Source organism: Etheostoma spectabile, unplaced genomic scaffold (assembly GCF_008692095.1).
Source record: "Etheostoma spectabile isolate EspeVRDwgs_2016 unplaced genomic scaffold, UIUC_Espe_1.0 scaffold272, whole genome shotgun sequence".
In the NCBI taxonomy this organism is placed as follows: domain Eukaryota; kingdom Metazoa; phylum Chordata; class Actinopteri; order Perciformes; family Percidae; genus Etheostoma; species Etheostoma spectabile.
The window spans coordinates 1,988,896-2,011,228 of NW_022605576.1; the positions used below are offsets into that span (position 1 = coordinate 1,988,896).

General features: G+C 43.5%; 2 protein-coding genes across 2 annotated transcripts; both read right to left on the reverse strand.

The window, feature by feature from the left end:
- Positions 1-2,337: 2,337 nt before the first annotated feature.
- Positions 2,338-5,388, reverse strand: LOC116685831 (uncharacterized). The gene is given in 4 exon segments (XM_032510785.1): positions 2,338-2,673; positions 2,675-3,916; positions 4,394-4,581; positions 4,758-5,388. Coding segments are annotated over 4 exon segments (2,397 nt in total).
- A 1,254-nt stretch (positions 5,389-6,642) lies between these two features.
- Positions 6,643-9,633, reverse strand: LOC116685877 (dynein heavy chain 6, axonemal). Its single transcript, XM_032510830.1, has 5 exons — positions 9,538-9,633; positions 9,317-9,437; positions 7,900-8,051; positions 7,507-7,659; positions 6,643-7,261 (listed from the first exon to the last, which is right to left on the reverse strand). Exons 1-5 carry the CDS (start codon positions 9,553-9,555, stop codon positions 7,055-7,057), a joined length of 651 nt encoding a protein of 216 aa, XP_032366721.1. The 5' UTR covers positions 9,556-9,633; the 3' UTR covers positions 6,643-7,054.
- Positions 9,634-22,333: the final 12,700 nt, after the last annotated feature.

Here is a 22,333-nt window from a genome sequence, read left to right on the forward strand (position 1 = left end):
CTTTAGAAATTTGAGTTTGTTTAACATATGCCATAACGTTATCACTTACCAGCCAATAATCAATCCTAGATTTACTTTCTCCATTTGGCCTAAACCATGAGGATGTTTTAATCCCAGGATTAAGAGATCTCCATGCATCATTCAAATTGTTGTCTGTCATAAAACTTGCTATGATGTCATTCTGCTTTGCTTTCCTTAATCTAGGAGGCAATCTATCTTCCCATTCATCTGGAGCCATGTTCCAGTCACCTCCTACCAAGACGTAATCAGTAGGGTACAACACTTTTAACTCTGAAATCACATTTGTGATATTATCCATCAGTAATTTGTTTTGACCGTCATTATTATACCCATAAACATTGGTTATTATAAAGAGTACATTTTCCATCTTCATAACCACCGATAAGTAATGTCCATTTCCGTCAACTCGATGAGTCAATATTTCTCCAGGAAACTTGTTGAAGCATACCGCCACACCTCCAGAGTGGTTAGAACCATGACTAAATAAAATGTTGTCTCCCCATTGATTAGACCAAAAAGCTGCATCAGCTTCAGAAGAATGAGTCTCTTGTAGAAGCTTAAAGGTCGATAGAGAGATAAGGAGGACCAAATACTGACAGTTTTAGCTGCCTTCTTGTTATGGGAGCCCGAAATCAGATTTATATAATGCACAACGTCATGGGAAAAAAGAATAAAATTAGGTTTTTTAGAACTGAATTTACATTTGTGGATAGGAAATTTTGCCAAAAGGATTAGTAAATTTATAATAAAAAACATCTTTTCTTTACTATGAGTTCTATAAAAACAAAATACAACATTTTCCCATAATAGGGCAAAGTCTTTATAGATACGGTCAATGATAAATCTGCTGAAGTGTTGCCAAAATCTTCTGGAGTATGAACAATGACAAAAAAGGTGTACAACAGTTTCTGGGTGATCTTCACAGGAATGCTAGCAGAGTTAACGCTAATGGGGCTAATGCTAGCGGAGCTAATGCTAGCAGAGTTAACGCTAATGGGGCTAATGCTAGCGGAGCTAATGCTAGCAGAGTTAACGCTAATGGGGCTAATGCTAGCGGAGCTAATGCTAGCAGAGTTAACGCTAATGGGGCTAATGCCAGCGGAGATAATGCTAGCAGAGTTAACGCTAATGGGGCTAATGCTAGCGGAGCTAATGCTAGCAGAGTTAACGCTAATGGGGCTAATGCTAGCTGTCATGGAGATTTCCCCAGCCTGCCGGGAGTTGCCTCGCGCCTGCCCTCCAGTGGACCGGAGGACCCTCTGCAGAAGAGGGCTTAATAATCTCAGAAGAAACAAAACATTAATGTTATATACATGTACCAGAATACTTACCTGAGGCACACGAGTACTTAATAGAAGCATTATTTTGCATAAAATTCTGAGTTATAATAATACATAAAAAAGCATTGTTTTGCATATTTTCCTGAGTTACAATAGTACATATTAGAAGCATTTCATTGCATATTATAATACTTACCTGAGATGTCATTTGTGCATGGTTAAAGCATTTTATTGCACATTATTAAAGCAATTTGTGATATAAGTTCTTTGGTGGTGTGGGGGGGGCTCCGCCGCGTGGGGGGGCTGAGTTTGGCCTCCCTTTGTAGTTAGTGCAGTTTTTTCCATTTAATCCCTAATCCAGCCCGTACTCTGGGGGGGCCGCTCCTCTTCTCTTCCTCTTCCCGGGGTGGGTCTCCTCTCACAACTGCCCCCAACCATGTTATCCTATTTAGTAGGACATGGAGTTTATATTGTGTGATGGCTGTGTCTTCCCAGCCTAGTAGTGTAAGGGTTTATAGCAGTCTCCTTTTGGGGCGTTTATCTGGCTGTGTGAGTGTAATTCCTTTAATGAAAGCCTCTCCCAGAGCTTCATTACCTAAACATAACCCATTCTTAACTGACCTGACCCTAACCTGGTTCTTTTGGCCCTAGCTTGACTTATACAGGTCAGCCTAATCTTAACCCTGTGCCCCATGACTTGAGCTGAATTAAAGGGGGAATTTAAGCCTTTTTTAAGGACACAATTGAGCGTCTTTAGACCTTAGCTTAATAGAGCTATTATGGAACTGTGCCTAACATGTGCCAGTTTATATCAATCAATCAATCAATCAAGTTTATTTGTATAGCCCTTTACAATAGCCGGAAGGTACCCCAAAGTGCTTTACAACAAAGCCATAAAACAATACATAACACATACAAAACATACAGATACAATTAAAAGTGCTGTAGTGGTGCAGCGCTGCAGGACATTAAAAGCCTTCGAGAAAAGTATAAAAAGGAGCAGGCAGAATGAGGACACCTAAGAGACCGTATTGCCCTAGTGGGAATTAAATGCTAATTTAAAAAAGTGGGTCTTAAGCTTCGTTTTAAAAAGGCTGAGGTCAGTAGTGGTGCGGATGTCAGGGGGTAGTTTGTTCCACAGTCTGGGAGCAGCGACGGCAAAAGAACAATCGCCCCACTGTTTAAGTCTTGACCTCGGGACCTCTAACAGACACTGACCCGAGGAGCGCAAGGCTCTGCCACAATCGCGAACAGTTAAAATCTCAGTCAAGTACGAGGGGGCCAAGCCATAAATGGCGTTAAAAACAAACAGCAGGAGTTTAAAATCAATTCTAAAACGGACTGGAAGCCAGTGGAGTGACGACAGCACCGGGGGTAATGTGTTCACGTCTGGACGTGCTTGTTAAAAATCGGGCAGCAGCGTTCTGCACGAGTTGGAGACGCGAAATTGATGACTGACTAAGGCCAACGTAAAGGGCGTTGCAGTAGTCCAGTCTTGAGCTGATGAAAGCATGGATTGCCTTCTCAAGATCCTGCCGACTGAGAAAGGACTGGACTTTGGCTAAAAGACGGAGCTGAAAAAAGCTTGCGCTGACAACAGAGCTAATCTGTTTGTCAAATTTTAGCCCATTATCAAATGTTACCCCGAGATTTTTGACATGAGATTTAAAAAGGGGGGCCAGAGTGCCAGAGATTGTGGTGAGAACATTTGACATAGATGGAGAACCAAACAAAATGCATTCAGTTTTGCTGTCGTTTAAGTGCAAAAAGTTCTGTGACAGCCACTGCTTTATATCTGTGATGCAGTCCAGAAGCTTGGTAAGTGCAGTGTTTTCGTTTGGTTTAATGGGCAAATATATCTGCAAGTCGTCGGCATAAAAGTGAAAAGACAGGTTGTGCTTTTTTATAATTGATCCCAGAGGTAGCATATACATTGAAAACAGAATAGGGCCGAGAATAGATCCCTGTGGCACCCCACAGGGCAGTGACGCCTTTGAGGAGCAGTGGTCACCAATCGCGACAGAGAAACTCCTGTTTGCCAGGTATGACCTAAACCACTGGAGAGCGGTGCCACAGATGCCGACGTGCTCTAGGCGAGATACAAGGACTGCATGGTCGACTGTGTCAAAGGCTGCTGTGAGGTCGAGCAGTACCAGCACGGCAGGATTCCCAGCGTCAACAGACAAGGCAATATCATTGTGCACCTTTAATAATGCTGACTCTGTGCTATGTCGGGATCTAAAACCAGACTGAAATTTATCAAGGATAGAATTGATCTCCAAAAAAGTCTGCAATTGAATAAAAACAACTTTTTCTAAAACCTTAGAAAGAAAAGGCAAGTGGGAGACAGGTCTAAAATTGGAGAGCACAGAGGGGTCAAGATGCGGTTTTTTTATGAGGGGCCTAACCAAAGCGTGTTTGAAGGCAGCTGGAACAGACCCTGAGCTAAGACAAGTGTTTATAAAAACAAGCAAACTTGACCCAATGGAGCTCAAAACCTCCTTTAAAAACTTTGCTGGAATAATATCTAAGGGACAGTTAGTGGGTTTCATGCCGCTAACCACCTTAGTAAAAGAAAGCAAAGAAATGGTCTCAAACCGCTCGAGTACAGCAGTCTGTGCCGGAGAAGCACAGACATCATCAAAAGACAAAATCATATTACAGATATTCTGCCTGACAGATGCCACTTTGTCAGTAAAAAAAGACACAAACTCCTCACAGGTTGCAGTGGAGGCATCGGACAGGACAGTAGGGCATGGATTAATGACGGAATCAATAGTATTAAATAGCAGTCTTGGATTATGAGAGCTGTTAGCTATAATGGAGGACAAATATTTGGACTTGGCTTCCTTTAGAGCTCTCTGGTAAGCAGCCAAACTGTCCCTTAACCAGCCCAGGGATACATGCAGTTTATCCTTTTTCCACCGCCGTTCAGCCTGTCTGCATTGTTGTCTGAGCAGACGGGTATGGTCATTCAGCAGGGATCTGACTTAGTTTTGGAAGTTTTTTGCCGAAAAGGGGCAACAGAGTCCAGAATCGCAGAACATGTTGAATGGAAAGTGAGAGTAGGCTGTCTGGACAAGGGGAGAAACCAGCCCACAGTCATCAGGCGGCTGAGAGTTTCTGAAGGCAGCAGCAAACTCCCCGGCCGTTGATGGAGTAAAAATTCGGCGTCTGCAAGCTGGAGAGACTGGCTTATTGGGAGGTAGGGGGGCAGCAAAGTCAAAAACAACAGGGAGGTGATCCGAGATAGCAGTGTCGACTATTTCTGTGAGGGAAACTGAAATCCCATGAGAGATGACAAGGTCAAGAGTGTGCCCATACTCATGTGTTGGTGCATTTACAGATTGAGTGAGATCAAAGGAGACTAAAAGGTCTTTGAATTCGTTGGCCAGTTGATTTGCTGCACAACAAACATGAATATTAAAGTCTCCACAAATCAGCACTTTATCAAACTTTGGGAGAAACTCAGACAAAACTCTGAGAACTCTTGAAGGAAGTCCTTATTAGATCTGGGTGGGCGATAAACTAAGGCACACAGCACAGGGCAGGTAAGGTTGATCACGAACAGCTGCAGTTCGAAGCTGGAGAAGTTATTGGCGGTTATCGTCCGGCATCTGAAGCTGTCCTTAAATATAGCAGCCAGGCCGCCCCCGCGACCGGCAGCTCGCGGGGTACTGACGAAGGAACAGCCGGGGGGGAGGAGCTCCGAAAAGGCGCTGTTCTCACCTGGTTTCAACCAGGTCTCTGTCAACAGGAGGAAATCCAGATCATGTGTTGTAAAAAAGTCGTTCAAAATAAACGTCTTATTTGTAAGGGATCTGACATTTATTAGGGCCGTGTGAACTGAGCATCGGTCAGCCTGGAGAGAGAAGCGACTGAGCGAGCGGAGATTTCCCGGCACACAGCCCCGCTGGGAGATCCGCACAGGCCGACAGCACGGAAGCAGCACTCCGGTGTCCCAAAGAACCGGTCGGAGCCACCGATATCTGTACTCCGTGGAACTCCGCAAATCGTAGCCACTATAGTCTGTGAAGTCTCCGGCTGGTGGACGGCAGGGATCGTGGAGGGAGGAAGCCAGAGACATTTTCAGTTTAATGAGGACTCCCCCTCGCTTTCCGCGTTTTCTGCGGCGACTGGTGCGAGGTAACCAGCAGGAAGGACGCCATAGATACGGCGGTATATGTGAGTGATAATAAAATACTTTCATTCATTTTTGCCAGGCGCCTAAAAAAAAAGTATTGAGCCAAATTATAAATGAAACTCAAACTGGTTTTATGGCTAATCGGCATATAAGCTGTAACACCAGGCTTATTCTTGATCTAATAGATTCCTCTGAATATGTGGACTCTGTGTTAGGTCTGCTGCTGGTTGCACCCTGTCTCTGCCCCCCCCCTCCCCTCTGTCTGTCCTTGATTGCAGGAGTGAAGCCTGGTGTGCTGGAGTCAGGGTTCCAGCTGCAGCTCATCAGAGCCAATCACCTCTGCTTCAAATCCCCGGTCAACCTACCGCTCCTTGTCAGATCCAAGTTTAGACTACGACATTAGTCTCTTTGATGACTCTACTTTTTGGATTAGCGTGTGTACTTTGCTTGTACTTAGTGTTCTTTGTTTGCCACAGTTTCCGTGAACCTGACTCCTGCCATCCACCAGTCCTGCCCTCCACCCTGGATCACTGGATTATCGGACACGGTACCACTCACGGTCTGCACCCTGGATGGCTTTGGATTTGTCTTGGACTTGGTTTCTTTCATTATTCATCCCCGACACTGGAATAAAGCTGTCAGACTATCATTCTGGTCTTCGTTTTGTTTGCATTTTGGCTCAACTAGTTACTACTACTAGTAACAATCTGACGCTGTAATATTATCGCTGGATTTTTATAAAGCATTTGACAAAGCAGAGCCTCACCTCAAAGTGATGAAATGCATCTGCAGTGTCACTTGCATAATTTCCGACCATTCTGATACAGAATTTTAAATGTAAAGGCTTAAATATCCAATAAAAGCTATATTATGAAATCTTTTTTTCAGGCTGCTAATTAATTAAAGCCATATTTTATCTCTGTTTCAGGCTACTCTAAAAAGGAATTGTCCTGTTAATCCAGATTCATTCAACATCACACAGGGCTGTAGAAATCAAGTAGGAGCCCATTACTTTCTAAAACAGAATACTCTCACTTTATTCATCTTGTATGGGACAAGTTATCTATTGTTGTAAAAATACATCAACTATTATTAAATTCAACTATTAAGTGAAACAAGTAAAGACATTAAAGTAAGGAAAAGAAAAACAAGTCTAATATCATTTATTGATTCATTTTTTGAGCAGAGAAAATTACATGTTTTTATTACATAAACTTATTTGTCCCACTAGCTGTATTGCTATCTGACAATTAAATTTGAGCCTATGTGTAGTTCATGGATCAAATAAAACGCGATCAAAGACGTATTTGTCTCTCGCTCTTCTAACAAGTAGCTCTGTTTTGAAATTTGAAATGCTGTCAGTAGAGAGAAGAAAGAAAGAGAAAAACAAAAACTATTGGTGCTGCAAACTGCGTAAGAAATTTCTAGTTTTGGCCACATACCAAAACCTCAATTTTTGTCAAATTCAAAAAAATAAGATATTGTCACAAACTCTGAAAACAAGCAGAATTGCCTAAAACATGCAGACAAGTGGGAACCAGTGTGCTGTGGTCCCTAACTCTGTCTTTGAAGAATTTGCCATTGTAGCAGGTGTTGTTTATTTCTAAAGTCATTTTATTGCATTCTTTTGCAGTGAGCTGCACAGCTTGTCGATGGTGGACTGCCTCTCTTCCACTGCCTCATCAATGAGGCTGTGCAATGAGCTAAGGGTGATTTTCAAGGTGCCGAAAATAATCAGATCCTCAACTGGAAAAGGAACCGAGTACCTGTCAATCATCTGACGTATTGTCTCCTGCTCCCCCTCAAGCACCGTAATCTGGGGAAAGTGAGAAAAAAAAGAGCAAAAAACGATAGTGTTTTAGAATATCAGGAACAAATTGAATTGTGCCAATTTCATGAGAAAAAGATTGGTTGATTGACTTATTGCTTGATTGATTGATTGATGAGGAGACAAAAGAGAAGACTGGGTGGATGACTATATATTGGAAAACATATTTTATCTACATCTGAATGTTTAATGATTGCTAAAGAAACTGCTTTAATGTGAAATGTTTGTCTTACCCTCTCCTTTATCTCATCCAGAAATGTGAGGTAGTTGTCTAACTCAGCTGTGGTGGAGGGACTGCACTCTAGTTTAAACTCAGCTTCACGAGCCTCAGCAAAGGCAGTCTCTGCCTTCTTCTTCGCGAGCTTGGTAAACATCTCACTGATGACCTGGAGAAGAGATGCGGAGCAGAGCAATGATTCCTACATACCTTTTACATTTTTACTGTAACATTATTTGTTTTCACTAACTTACGCTCTGGACATTGCCTATGTTTTGATTTCAGTGAGGTTTGAATAGCCTCACTGGCCTTTTGTTTAAATCGCATGGCCATACATGCATCATCACTCTTAAACCAAAAACAGTTGTGTAATCCCAGTAGTAAGTGTTTGCACATTGCTAGTCCTCACCTCCAGACAGCGGAGCGGGGAAGACACAAGCTTCTCTTTGAGCTCCGTGTTATCCACAAGCAGTAAGCCCAGATGTCTCTTCTGTTGGATGGCTAAGGCTTCCTTATGCTCCCTATGGTAGGAATCCCGTGCTTTTTCAAAAAAGGATAAACCTGTGAGACAAAGCAGTCAACATCTATCAGTCATGAAGAACTGTTATTTGGTTTGCTTTGAGTTTCTTTATTTTGTGTGTCCAGTCAGGTGGTGCTTTTCCCCATGAACAGATTAGGCACTGTGACAACAAATTATAATAAATTAAATCTTTGGAAACTCTTCCTAACTCATCCAAAAAAGAAACTGCCATAATCCCTCTCCCTTCTAAGAACAGACATTTTTAAGGTGCTCTGTCAGACAGTCATTAAATAGGCTAGTAATCATTTCAGTCAAAACAAGATTCAGTAGCACTGATTAAGATGTATGGTGAATAAAAAAAAAAAGGTATAACAATATACAAAATAAAACTTCCATCTTTAGACATGAAGTGAGTATTTCATTCAAACCTTTGAGGACTTCATGCTTTAACCACAACAATTTTATAATTAAGGGCCAGAAAATTCCATATAGATCAGTATTTTACCTACACTCTTGGCAAAAATGGAAAGATTTGAAACATGCAAATAGTGGTCGCTATATGACGTAAACCTAACTGCGACGGTGTACTATAGTAGTCTTTGATTTTCTGATACAGGTTGGCAATGTCTCGTCACATCTCGGATGTAAATTTGCCTACACATGATCAGCTGTGAAGCTGCAAGTTAGGGCACAGAGCATAGTAGAGGCACTTCAAAGGCAAAGTGCAGCGTGGGGAAACGTCACCATCGTTTCTGGCTACCTCTTTATTTATTGGTTGCAGTTTGAAAGGTCAGCAGCAAGGAGGTCAAAGTTGAGATAATTTTAACTTTTCCACGCAGTGCTTGGTGGTAATTTTGAGTAGTGCGCCACGGCAAGTGGTAGTGCTTCCTCTCAGTTGTGAACCGCCCTTCTCCCAATAGAAAACAAGTTCATCATGTGTAGAACTTCTCACTTAAGACTTAAATTTAACAACAAGGAACTGTTTCCAATATACACCTTTTAACATACCTTTGAAAAAAGGAAAATTCACATTTTGTTTGTATCATGGTTTGGTTAGAAACATATTATACTATACTTTCATTGGGACTGTTAATGCAAGAAAAGGCACAGTACTGGTTTAAGCAACGATGTTTTTGTTCCCAACTTGTTGAGTGTCTTTAAGTGCCCAAACTATGCTTCCAATACCAGTACAGCTAACAAAGGACAAAGACTTAGATGAGCACTACTCTCAGCTGAACTGCTCTTTGTGTTGTGAGTGTGAGATGTGATACTAAAGTAATGTTTGTGTTGATGTATGGTACATCACCATGATCCTGTTGGCGCATTGATTCCAGATCCAGACTCTCATTCTCTTTATAGAACAGCCGAAAACGCTCAAATGTGTGCGAGTACACTTTTGCTGCATCAAAGGCAAAATGGAGAGATTCCTGGGGGAAAGAATTCAAGCTTACTCATAGGCAGTAATGTAAATACAAAGTGCAATCTCCAGAGATAGAAACTATGCAGTAAGTTAAATTAAAAACTAACCTTGACGTCCTGGATCATACTTTGAAGGTGGTCATCATTTTCTATGAGAGATTCCAAATAGGGGCTTTCTTCATATTTACGTCCCACTTTCTTAAACTTAAAAAAAATGTAAAAACAATAGACTTGAGTACAGCTTTTTTGACATATCAACAACATTAGCATTTAGAACAACTAAGGTACTGTGGGAAAATAATACAATGACTGAGGTGGTGATGAACAGGGCACTCAGGAACGGCCACGTAAAAGCTGGCTTACAGTATATACTGAATTAACCAAAGACTAAATAAGAGTGTGTGTATGTGTGACTATTATACATTATGCTTTGCAGCTGGGTTACAGCTAGGAGGGAGAGAACAGACAGGGCTATCTTAGTCAGATATGCTACAGTGAGCACGGGAGGGAGAATGGTGAGGCCAAGGACACTGAAGTTCAGGACGGTTCTGATAACTCAGAGAACAGGACATACAAACTAAGGAGGGATGAACATAGCTGTCTGTTGAGGTAAATGATAACTGAAAATAATAAGAAGAAAGAGGGAAGAGGCAGAGCAGAGAGTGTAACCCAGCAACAGTATAGCTGACCAATCAGGCCCCACAAGGGGAACCATATAACCCTGAGCACAATATGTTTAAGTGCCTTTTGGGGGACCTCTGTACTAGACAAGTCTCCATCAGGTCCGTGCACGTGTAACTGCTCGGAAACGCATTTCATCTGTTGACCACAAGAATAAACGCTGTGTTAATTCATCATGGAGTCAGTTGTCAGTTTATAGAAGGATTTCCCCAACAAATTTGGTGACCCCCGACGTGATAACGTAATTGGACAGGGGAATCCAACTGGACCTTGGCATTGTGTCCACGGTCCGGTTCAGCTCAGCCACCGGACTGACATCCCGCAGCCCGTGAAGGGACGAGCGGCGATACTGCGACTCGTTGGTGTGATCACTGAGAGCTCTCAACAAAAAAGGTAAGCAGAAGCCTGTTTAAAATCAAAATTCTGTTATTGGCTGAAAACTAATTGATTGATCACATTTCAACTGTCGTAAGTGTTGTTTTAAGCGAAATGTATTGATTGAATGTGCTGTAATTAAAGGGATATAAACTGAATGTTTGGGCATGTGATGTTAAACAGAGAAAAAAACTAGAGATTGTAAGAGAATTGTTGAATATACGGGTGGCGGTAGGAGAGGAAAAGGGACAAATAGTCAAGGAAAATACGTCCAGATGGTTGACGAGTAGGAGACTGCTAAGGACAGATAGTTCAGATGAGTGATGTGAATTGCCACCCTTGGTTCTGTGTGAACATCCTGAAAAAGAGTTGCAGTTAACAGATTGTCATTGTAATATTACGAGTCCACCGCGAGTGTATTTGTGCGAAGGAGTGAGAGGTCACTTTTAAGTTGTAAAGATTATAGAGATGTACATAAAAGGCTCTAGATGGAGTCTTAATGAAAAAGTTGTTCGTTGTTGCATGTGTGATTTTTGTTTGTGGTTTGGCTTGTTGGATTTTCTCACTGCTTATTTGTTGTAAAATGACGACCCCTTATGGTAAAGTGTTAGTAGGGCAGTGAAAAAAGTATGGCAGTAAAGGAGAGGAGAAAGTAGCAAAAGAGATTGTGAAAGAATGGGAGAGAGGAGGATGGATTGAGGAGAAGGGGCGCCGTCCCCGAGAAAGTGAATGAATAGTGAAGTAGAAAAAAAGTAAGTTGGAGTATGCGGAAAGGCAGGCAGAGGAGGAAAAGAAAAGAAAATGTTTAAATTGACTAAACCAAAGCAGAAGGAGTATGAAGCGCAGAAAGAGAAATATGGGTGGGGTGGGTTGAAATTGACAAATGCAATACAGAAACAATTGGGATTGACAAAACAAGATGACAAAAGTTCACCAAAAACGAGAGACAGAAGCTGAACAGAATAAACCGTTAGCGCAGAGAAAACCCCCGCTGCCCGCTGAGGCGCCCCCGCCAACAACCCTTTTTATCCAGACATAAGAAACCTAGATTTCCGCTCCACCGCCGCCGTATACAGGTCCAACGGCATCAAAACCCACAGTCCAAGCCCCAGTGGTAACTGCCCATTTACAGCCAAATGCATTACAAATAGACGTACCACAGGACCCATTGATACCGGCATTAGAGGCCGCGTACAGGATTTAGAATGTTATCTAAATTTAATGGTACAGTCAGCGCCAGGGGGGCAGCAGCGCTCCACCACAACCAGCGGCTACAGTCCCAGCCGGCCCAAGCAAAGCTAGTACCCCATATTCAGCGTCTTTTTGCCAACAAAATCCAGAGCATTTTCACATGTCAGTAAAAGACCCAGTCCACCTCACCATAGTACCCCACAAGACTCAGGAAGTAAGGAAGATAGCGAACAGTCAGACAGCAGCAGGGAAAGTGAGCAAACAGACAGAAGCTCCAGCTCTAGGAAAGGACTAAAAAACGACATAAACGCAGGCCCAGATCTAGATCACAAAGTCCTCAAGACGTTTTTGTAGCAGGCACATTTAAAGGTAATTTACCAACGAGGACCCTGACGAAGTTATGCTGCGAAGATCAACTAGAATAAGGGAAAAACTTAACAAAGAGTTCAGAGAGATAAAAAAGCAGCAAGAGCAGCTGCTTCTAACAGTAAATGAGCTCAGTGAGGGAGCAGACGCGCCACACACCAGAGGCGGGCTACAATGCCCACTCCGCCAGTAGGAGGAGGAGGAGGACTGTTGATGTACACCCCTTACAGTTTTGTGACTTAGATTCTCTGTGGCAAACTCCCCTCCCTGACAGGAGGGCTGAGCATTTCCTCACAGCTTTCAATAGTCTTACAGCAGGAGTGCAGCTGTGTTTGGGAGATCTCAGAGCAGTATTGGGTAGAGTAATGGGAGCAGATGAAGCTAGTGCTGCCCTCACCAGAGGGGAGCTGGACCCACTGTTCCCGCATCAGTGCCTGCATCAGCAGTAACCCCTGGATTTGGGCTGAGCTGCACCGCATGTATCCCACAGTTGGGGATCATGCAGCATGGCATGATTTAAAAGACTAAGTGATGAAAATTTTGATGCCTATGCAGATAGAGCAAAAAGATTTGGCAGCGTGCTATGAGGGAACCGTGGGACCAGTCCGCCGCCACAGTGGCGCTGTTCCGCCATGGGGTACTAGGGGGATTACCCACAGCAGTTCAGACACAGTTAGGAGGATTAGTAGCCTGCAAACAATGACCGATGCAACATGGGGCGAGAATGTGCGTCATTTCCTGTCCAAACACCAAAAAGGACAGAGCAACAAGAAGATGAATTAAAAGACTACAAACTCAATTGTTAAAGAACAACTGGAAGAATTAACAAGACACCCAAGCCCAGCCAGCAAGCTAAACAAATGACAGTCTCACAGAACCCCCAACAGTCAGAAGCCCCTCACAGTTGCAGACATGCTGTCTTTTCTGGGCCTCACAGGATACAGCCGCTCACTATCCCTGACTATACCAACAGAACTCATCGCTGTCTCACCGCCCCCCTCCTATGGACAACAGAGGCCGAGGCCGCCTTCTCTGACCTCAAAAGTGCCTAGCAAGGGCAGAGACACTCACCTCCCCAGACTACTCACTCCCATTTCATATGGATGTTTCTGAAAACAATGGCTTTTCTCAATGCCATTTATTTCAGAAAAAAGGGGAGACAGACATGTCAGTGGCAGCGGAGGGCGCGCCACAAAAGACAAGGATGGGATATGAGGTCTCTCAAGGAAGATAGCAGCATCAGCCGAGATGTGCAGAATGTTGCTACCTGAGGCACACGAAGACCAACACATGAAGGAAGAAACAGACTCTCCTGAATCTGTCTGAGCTGTGGTGGCACCCCAATTTGGGGACATGGTGACACATTTTTGTCAGGAATGCAGGTGTGTGGAGAGCATAATGTTCAGAAACCATACACCACACTAAAAGGAGCGTACCCAGTCCCCACAGCTTGTTTTCAAGATATCAGTATTATACTGATATGGGCGCAGAAAATGTGGTAGGGGGAAAAAGGTATCTTCTGGTGATGGTAGACAGGTTTCTTAGGTGGGTAGAAGCCATTCCCACCAGAAAGAGGACGCAAAAACAGTGGTGAAATGGCTCAAAACTGAACTCATCCCGAGGTATGGGGTCCCCAGGCAAACATAGGTCAGATAATGGCACACATTTTAACAACAAACTACTAAGAGAAGTAGACAGGCCCTGGGAATCACTCAGGCCTTCGGATCAGTTTATCATCACAGTCACAGGGAATGGTGGAAAGAGCAAACCAGACATGTGAAGGCTAAGATAGCCAAGGCATGTGCAGGAAGCAAGTTAACATGGGTAGAAAAGCGCTCCCATTGGCCCTCATGGCTATGAGGTCCTCAGAAGGACGAGAAACACATTTGACCCCACATGAATAATGACAGGGAGAAAATGCCAGGACCTCCACTAGATGGAGGCACATGCCAATGTTAGATGTTCAGCAAATAGAAATGACAGACTATATGAAAAGCTAACATCTCTGGTTTCAGCCCTTTCTACGCAGGTCCAGTTGGCGAACAGGAAACCGCAGGAGGAAGCAACACTACCTGTCAAGGTAGGCGACTGGGTCAGGGTCAAAGTTCACAAGAGGAAGTGGACTGACCCCAGGGGTCCGGGCCTTACGAAGTAAGGGAGGTTACTTCACACTCGGTCCCAGGTTAAAGGTAAAAAAGGAGCACTTGGCACCACCTGACACATTGTGCCCCAGTCGCACCTCCTAGCCGCCCATTGGCAGAAATTAGAAAAGCAACAAAATGTATAGATGGAAGAGATGTTTTGGCGGGGAACAGCCCCCACATAGTACATCCATAACTTGGAAGGCAATGGGGTTTGGGAAAAAGACAACAGTTGTCCTAGCAGTAGTAGTAGTAGTGGGAGTTGCAGCATTATTCTGGGGTTGGAACATGCGTATGGGGGACCGAGACCACAAAGAACAATCACCCGGTAGTGTCCAACCCACCTCTCAGTAACAAGGAATGAAACTAGACGAGAGAAAAAAAGAGCAGTTTGGGCATTAGTGAAGCAACACACTAAGGGCCCATCCCCAAGGTGCGGTGCCAGATTGACTCTCCCCTATGTGAGAGACTCAACCACGTCATTTACCTTTGATTTGTGTCAGGCTATAGACTGCGGGGTTATAATAGTTTCTACAAAACACAGATGTGTACATCTGTGACGACTATCAAAGGTAGAGGATTGTGAAAGGAGCGCTTCCGGACAGGTGAAAGGTAGTCTCTGTAACAGCTGGTATGACGCGGGTTGGACAACAGGAGGGTGGAAACCATGGGCGAGGTTGACAGACAAAAGAGATTGGTGGGTACAACAAGATGAATGGGAATATTATCTATACAGCGGGACTATAGTTCAGACCCCACGAAAAATCCCATAACCCTGTCAGTAAATAGAGCAATGGGAGCAGGACGGTCAGGATGTGTGATGTTAGCCATAGGTGTATGGATAGCAGGAAGTGACCAGATAACCCCCCTGCAGATAAATATTTTGGATCTGTGAGGAGAGACGTAATAGTGCAGGACTTCTCTAAAATGAGGGTGGAAGATGTGTTAGAGTTATCAGCAGGTGCAGGCCAGGACAATTTATGGATCAGGTGGCTAATACAGAATGCCAAAGAACACACATGGAAGGGTGCGTGGCCTGTGCCACAGCTAGACCAGTCATGTTCACTAACCCGGCCCCTTGTTTCCTAATGAGGACCAGCAGGATATGCATGCATGTTGTTGAACTTCACACACTCTAAGACAGCTTCCCGCAATTGTACTACCCTAGCATCCCTCTTTCCCCCAGGCTTTGAAAAAACCAGGGTATTTTACCGCCATAAAGGGGGAGGGTGCAAGATATCACTGTTTCAATCTCACCGGATCAAGCAAGCCCACAATCAAACTAGGTGATATACCCCCAGACTGGTGCAACACCAACTGTACAAAACAAACAGCCCTAGGCCCAGTGGCTAGAATAGGACTATCTACTATTGTGGTGGTCTTAGGTTGTACTCCCAGATAAAGTTCCCAAATCAAACGTCAGGAGTTTGTGCTATGGTTAGATTAGCTATGCCCGATCTTTGGTGGGGAGTAGAGTCCACTATACCCCCATAAGGCTGTGCAACTGACCGTAAAGAGAAGGCGCAGGGCCCGTAGTATGCAAGGCCCGCTTTTGATCCATGGGCGGGAACCCCACCCTATAAGACAGCATAGGAGTTCCTAGGGGTCCCGAATGAATACAAATTGGCAGATCAAATAGCCGCAGGATTTGAGAATATACCACTGCTTTCAGCCATCTTCCCCGTCACTCCCAGCAAAAATGTAGATAGGATAAATTTTGCATTAAATGTTTTACGCTTGAGCAATGCAACTAGGGATGCCATCGAAGGCCTGGCCGAGCAGACGGCCCCAACGTCCCTCATGGCGCTCCAGAATAGGATGGCGCTGGACATGCTGTTGGCTGAAAAGGAGAGAGTCTGTTCCATGTTCGGAGAGATGTGCTGTACGGTCATCCCTAACAACACTGCCCCGGATGGGAAGGTCACCAGGGCTTTGAACCAACTTCGAGCCCCTTTCCAGGAGATGCATGACGCCTCAGGTGTATCAAATCCATTGGAGGGGTGGATGACAACCTTTTTTGGCAAATGGAAGAATCTTATCACTGCTTGTTTGACATCTATTGCTGTTTTTCTCGCTATTCTAGTTACCTGTGGTGTTGCTGTGTGCCCTGCCTGCGGACCATGACATCCCGGCTCATCACCACTGCCTTGTCCAAAGAAAAAGCGCCGCCTCCCTATTCCGCTGGGATGCTGCCATTACTCACCACCATGCAAGGACGGGGACGTTGAGGCTTGACTGCAGTTTAGTAAAAGGGTTCGCACCTAGTAGGTGCGAAAAGGGGGAATTTGTGGGAAAATAATACAATGACTGAGGTGGTGATGAACAGGGCACTCAGGAACGGCCACGTAAAAGCTGGCTTACAGTATATACTGAATTAACCAAAGACTAAATAGAGTGTGTGTATGTGTGACATATTATACATTATGCTTTGCAGCTGGTTACAGCTAGGAGGGAGAGAACAGACAGGGCTATCTTAGTCAGATATGCTACAGTGAGCACGGGAGGAGGAGATGGTGAGGCCAAGGACACTGAAGTTCAGGACGGTCTGATAACTCAGAGAACAGGACATACAACTAAGGAGGGAGTGAACATAGCTGTCTGGTGAGGTAAATGATAACTGAAAATAATAAGAAGAAAGAGGGAGAGGCAGAGCAGAGAGTGTAACCCCAAAGTATAGCTGACCAATCAGGCCCCACAAGGGGAACCAATATAACCCTGAGCACAATATTGTTTAAGTGCCTTTTGGGGCCTCTGACCTCTGACAGACAAGTCTCCATCAGGTCCGTGCACGTGTAACTGCTCGGAAACGAGCATTTCATCTGTTGACCACAAGAATAAACGCTGTGTTAATTCATCATGGAGTCAGTTGTCAGTTTATAGAAGGATTTCCCCAACAGTACCCTGAATATACCATTAGGGCGGTCAAGTTGAGGTGGTGATTATTTACTACCTTAGTTCTCCAGTCTCCAGATCTGTCATGAATCCAAATCAGATCTGCTGTAAGTGTAGTGACTGACATCACTGCTTTCTTAAAAACCCCCCCAATGATCTCTGCAAAACTCTCCTGTAGGATTAACAAAATAATATACTGTAGATTGGTATTTAATAGATAGTAAATAATGTTAGTTTGAGGCAGTTTGAGAAAACTGACCTGAAAGTTCTCCTCAGAGGGTTGTAAGTCAAAGCATGTGGGTCCAGCATCAGCTCAGAGGTGAACATAGGAGGGTCACGGCGAGTTTTCTGGCTCACAGACTAATAAAGACACAACCTTAACCACAACTGAATTCTGCTCTGTCTGTTTGCTTGAAAACTCATTTGATGGATATAGGAATTATTGTGGTTTCACTGCGAACAATCCAATTTAATAATAATAATAATAATATAATAATTATTACCTTTCTTTTCAGTCTGTTCTTCAGTAGGGTCAGAGGCAGCCTCAGCAGGCTGGTTCCAGCTCTGAATAATGCCATGGCTAGGCGTTTGGTACCGCTCCTGGAGCCCAGCCAGCAGTTCTGTGACTACATTCACCATTAAGACGTGCAAGGCGTTGACTACCAAATAGTCAACAAGACGGATAAAGCTGGGTAGGTGAGGGACAGAGGAGGAGTGGACTGGGTTAATGTGATAGACGTGCCTGAATAATTAGCAATTATTTGACCTATCATAGCATGAGGAGAAAGGTGTTACAATTGCTCTGTTTTATTGACTAATTGTCACAGTATGCCATGTATAGTAGACAAAGAAATAGTTGGTATGTCCACAATGCAAATAGAGATAGAAAGCAAAGAGAATTTAACAGCAACAAGTACAATAAAATGACCCACCAGATGAGGCGGCTGGATTGAAAAGTCTTGAGCAATGGAAGACTTTTCCTGTCCTTTTGCTCATCTGTGATGGACAAAAAACACTTTCACTATCACTTACATTTTAATACTGGATATGCTGAACTGTCTATGTACAGTATGTACATTTCGGTGTCTCCATATGGTCAATGTGCACACACTTAGTTTATGAGATCTGGATTCAAGTTCCGCCAAGTAGTTGCTAACATGCAGAAACTGTCACCTCCTTTACCAGGTCTTGAAACTTCTTCAAGTTACTCGACACCTACAATAATGAACAAATGAGGGCAATGAGCTGCTGAGGAGGCATACTTCAAACATTTGGACCGATTTTTGTATGGATGTAGAATATCACCTCTTGCAGTTGTTTGTAGTGGACATCCTGAAACTCTTGCAGTGTGTAGGTGTGTTTTTTCTCAATGTGAAACAAGCCTGTGTCACTGATTGGTAACACATTTTCCTGATGTCTATCAGTGCAGAACGTAGAGGCTGTAAGACATCTGCAAATGTTAAAACAATATCCGCACTATTACAGTAACTGAAATGTGTAAACCTCAAAGATGTTTCCCTCACTAAGTATATTTACAGTGTGCATTCTGTATTCAAGACCATTAAGACGGATTAGGGAAAATCCAGATCTCAATTTATATTTACGCATTGTCACGTACCTGATTGACAAAAAACAAACAGTTTTGGAGGGACTTCCTGGTCAAATGAATCTTCTCCCTGCGAACTGTGGTGCGCCAGACATGGAATGGTTTCAACTTTTTGAAGAGGGCAAAGAAGGGGATGCGGCTCAGCTCGCAGTGGTACTCGTACTCCTCTTCCCAGCGCTCATGGGTTATGAAGTCATAGTCCTCCTTATACACTGATACCACACCTTTATGGGTTACCATCAATAGTCTCCTTACTGTGCTCATAGACTTCAACTGTGTCCAGCGGTCTTTTGGGGTGACCTGGGGTTGGCACATTCTTAAACAACTGAGGAGTGGTAGTAACGGCACAATCAAAGTTAAATATCTCCTGCAAGTAGCTCCTTTAACAGGCAATAAACAGTGAATTGAGCCTTTACCGAAGGGTTTGTCAAGCTTCTGCCTGAGCCTGATTTTCCCTTCTAACAATACATCACATTTATTCACCATTAATTAGACTGGCAGGTGAGCTTGAAATCTTGATACTTCTGCCACAGTTTTTATGGTAGTCTTGTTTTTTTAATTGACTTTATTTTTGATGTATGCAAACATTTAGTTGAAGATACTTTTGTGGTACCTGTCCATCAGGCAATACAGACATTTTTAAAGCAATGCTTACTCATCACTGACCTTGTTCCTGTATTGCAGTGGAGGTGTTGTGACAGGTTTTTTTTTTCAGTGGCTGCTTGGTTGGTCGAGATGAAGGTGACTGTATGTACCCGCTTGTTTGCCTTTAATTGTAGAGATACTTTTGAGAAACCTGTCTATCAAGCGCTAGAGACATCTTTAAAGCAATGCTTATTCTCGTCACTGACCTTGGTCGTGGATTCCAGAGGAGGTAAGTGGACAGGTGTTTTTTGACGCTGCCTGTGTGGCGGCTCTGTTTGTTGAGATGAAGGCGACCGAGTGTCCCAGCCGGGAAAAACACTGCTGACGGGCTTGTAAGTGTTTGAGGCTGGCTCTTTCCGTTTTTACCTTCCTATTCAGCAAGCTAGATAAGGGGGAAGACATTGATATTTACAAAAGACCCACACCTGCATATTGTAATTACTTTTGGAGTAATTATATAATAGTATGGGGAGTACTAAATTAGGTGTACAGTAGATGGTATTTCATATTGTCTCAGTCTCACCTGTATGTCTGGAACATCGATTTCTGTAGTTTAAGGAGCTTGTGCCGCGCCGCTCTGTGACAGCATGTCAACATTGAATTAAGAGTTGACAAACCTATGCCTTTTGGCTATAACATGTAATACATAACTAACCACCATTGCATAGTGACTACCTAAATGCTCTATATTAGCTTGGCCTACCTCTGGAATTATTTTCCCTGCTTTGACCAGGGGGGTTCAGTAGAGAGTCACTCGGAGATGGAGATGCAGAGGCCATGACATGTATTCCCTCAGGCTCTGGGACAGCAGCACAGAGGAAAATAAATTGGAAAGTAACGTTAGCATTAGTACTACTTTAGTAACATCAGCTAGAGTTTTCTTTTTTAATCAGAGAAAATAGTGATATGAAGAAAAAAGTTATTTACTTTATTACTTTAAGTAACGTTAACGTTAGCCAGATACCAATCATGTTCAAATATTAGCCCATTTGTGGTCCCAGAACATTCCCACACATACCATTGACGCTAGCTAGCTGTTAAGTTAGTTACAATACACACTTTAAGCAATAATATGCAAAAAGAAATTGTGGCAAGGTCACTTAACTGTTGTTAAAGATAACGTAAGATAAGGAATGCTAACGAACTCCCCTTATTAACGTTAACTTACTGTTTGCCGACTTTTTTCAACTTGCTTAATGCTAATTAGCAACTAGCTACTATCTGTGTAACGTCACTTCGTCTCGTTGAGTAAGCATTGTCTTCGACAAGTATGCAACTGGCTACCGTTATGGCTTAACGCTAGCCAACGTTTTAACTATCTATCGATAAAGCTAATACCGTAACTTTGGACCTAGCTAGAGCTGAGTGTAGGCATTAGCGTTAACGTTATGAATGGAGCTGAGGTTTACAGTTTCCTAGCAACACAATTATCTCCCGTCAACAAAACAAAAACACGTTGCTGGCATAGACAGTTAAAGGTTGCTGCTAACTCTTATATTTCTGTATTTTAACTCACACACAAATATATACTTTTCTCTCCTATTTCTATATTTACATACATTTCATAATTTTTGATTTCATGCTAAATTGTAAATAATACATGTGTATAAGAAGAAAATGTTTGCATGCGTGAAGAAAATATATTACTGAGAGAAGAGTGTGCGTTAACTTACCTTTTGCTAACTTTTTTTCAACTTGCTTAGTTAGCAACTATCTGTGTAACTTCGTTTCTACAAGTATGCAAACTGGCTAACGTAACGCTAGCCAACGTTTTTAACTAGCGATAAAGCTAATATACCGTACTTTTGCAGACCTAGCTAGAGCTGAGTAGGCATTTAGGCGTAACGTTATGTCTATGGAGCTGACGTTTACGGTTTCCTAGCAACACAATTATCTCCCGTCAAACAAAAACACGTTGCTGGCATAGACAGTTAAAGGTTGCTGCCAGTGTTGCCAGACCTCGCGAGACAATACGCAACCAGGGGCCTGTTGCACGAAACCAGGATAAGGGATTAAACCGTATTGTTAGCCAGGCTAAAATTAATCTTGGAGTCTCGTGTTTGTTAAATCAGCTAACGCTCTGATCCCAAATAAACGTGTTTAGTTATTCCGTTGTCTTCTGCATGTGTTATTTTTTCTTTTTTATTAACATGCATTATTTGTCACTATTGTTGTTGCGTTTGATTTAAACCCTACTATAGCAGTTGTTTAGGAGGTTAGAAATGGTTGCACTGTCACCCAGATGCGGAGTGGCAATCCTGAGAGTCGGGACTTATACTTATACTTATGGGCCGGTAGTGTGTCCAGGCTGCCTGGCGTGCGCCCGCTGCCCGAGGGCCGCTGCCCAGAGGCCGCTTCCTGGAGGCCGCTGCCCGGAGGCCGCAGCCGGAGGCCGCTGACCGCTGCCCGGTTGCCGCTTCCCGGGGCCGCTGCCCGCTGACCGCTGACCGCTGCCCAGTGGCCGCTGCTTGCAGGTGTCGTGCCAATGTACTTATCCCCGCCAGGCAGGCACGGCGTCATGGGTGGGCCTGACGGGCCTAGGCCCACCCACTTTTCAACAGGCCCCCCCACAAATTTTCATTAAAAAAAAAAAGATATAAAGGCTATATTTAATTATAAAGTTATTAAAAAAAGTGTCAAATTATCTCATAATTTGTGCTAAATTAGTCTAAATCTTAAGTAGTTTTTAACTTAATTTAAAAAAAGTTTTTGTCTATATCAGCATCGATCTGCGCAACATTTCCAACGCGCTAGACTGCCAGCTTAGGGAACTGAACACTCGATCCACAGTGACCACCTATGGCCTCATGGCATCTGCAGCAGTCCCGATGTCTCCTAGCCTTCATACAAATGACACCAGCTGGTCATGAGGACGTTTTCCCAATATCCATACTTTCCTAAAAGCTCTGATACCACGGCCGATGACTTCTCCCTGTACAGTTTGAACGCGTCTTTTCCAGTGTCAATCGATTAAACACCAAACAGGAGCACCATGCTTACGTCTCGC

What these genes read in the sequence shown, in the direction of transcription:
- LOC116685877 (XM_032510830.1), bottom strand. An exon ending in AATGCGCCAACAGGATCATG is followed by an intron (nt 8,052 to 9,316) that starts GTGATGTACCAT and finishes TTTGTCTCACAG; the next exon opens with GTTTATCCTTTTTTGAAAAA. An exon ending in TGGATGAGATAAAGGAGAGG is followed by an intron (nt 7,262 to 7,506) that starts GTAAGACAAACA and finishes CACTTTCCCCAG; the next exon opens with ATTACGGTGCTTGAGGGGGA.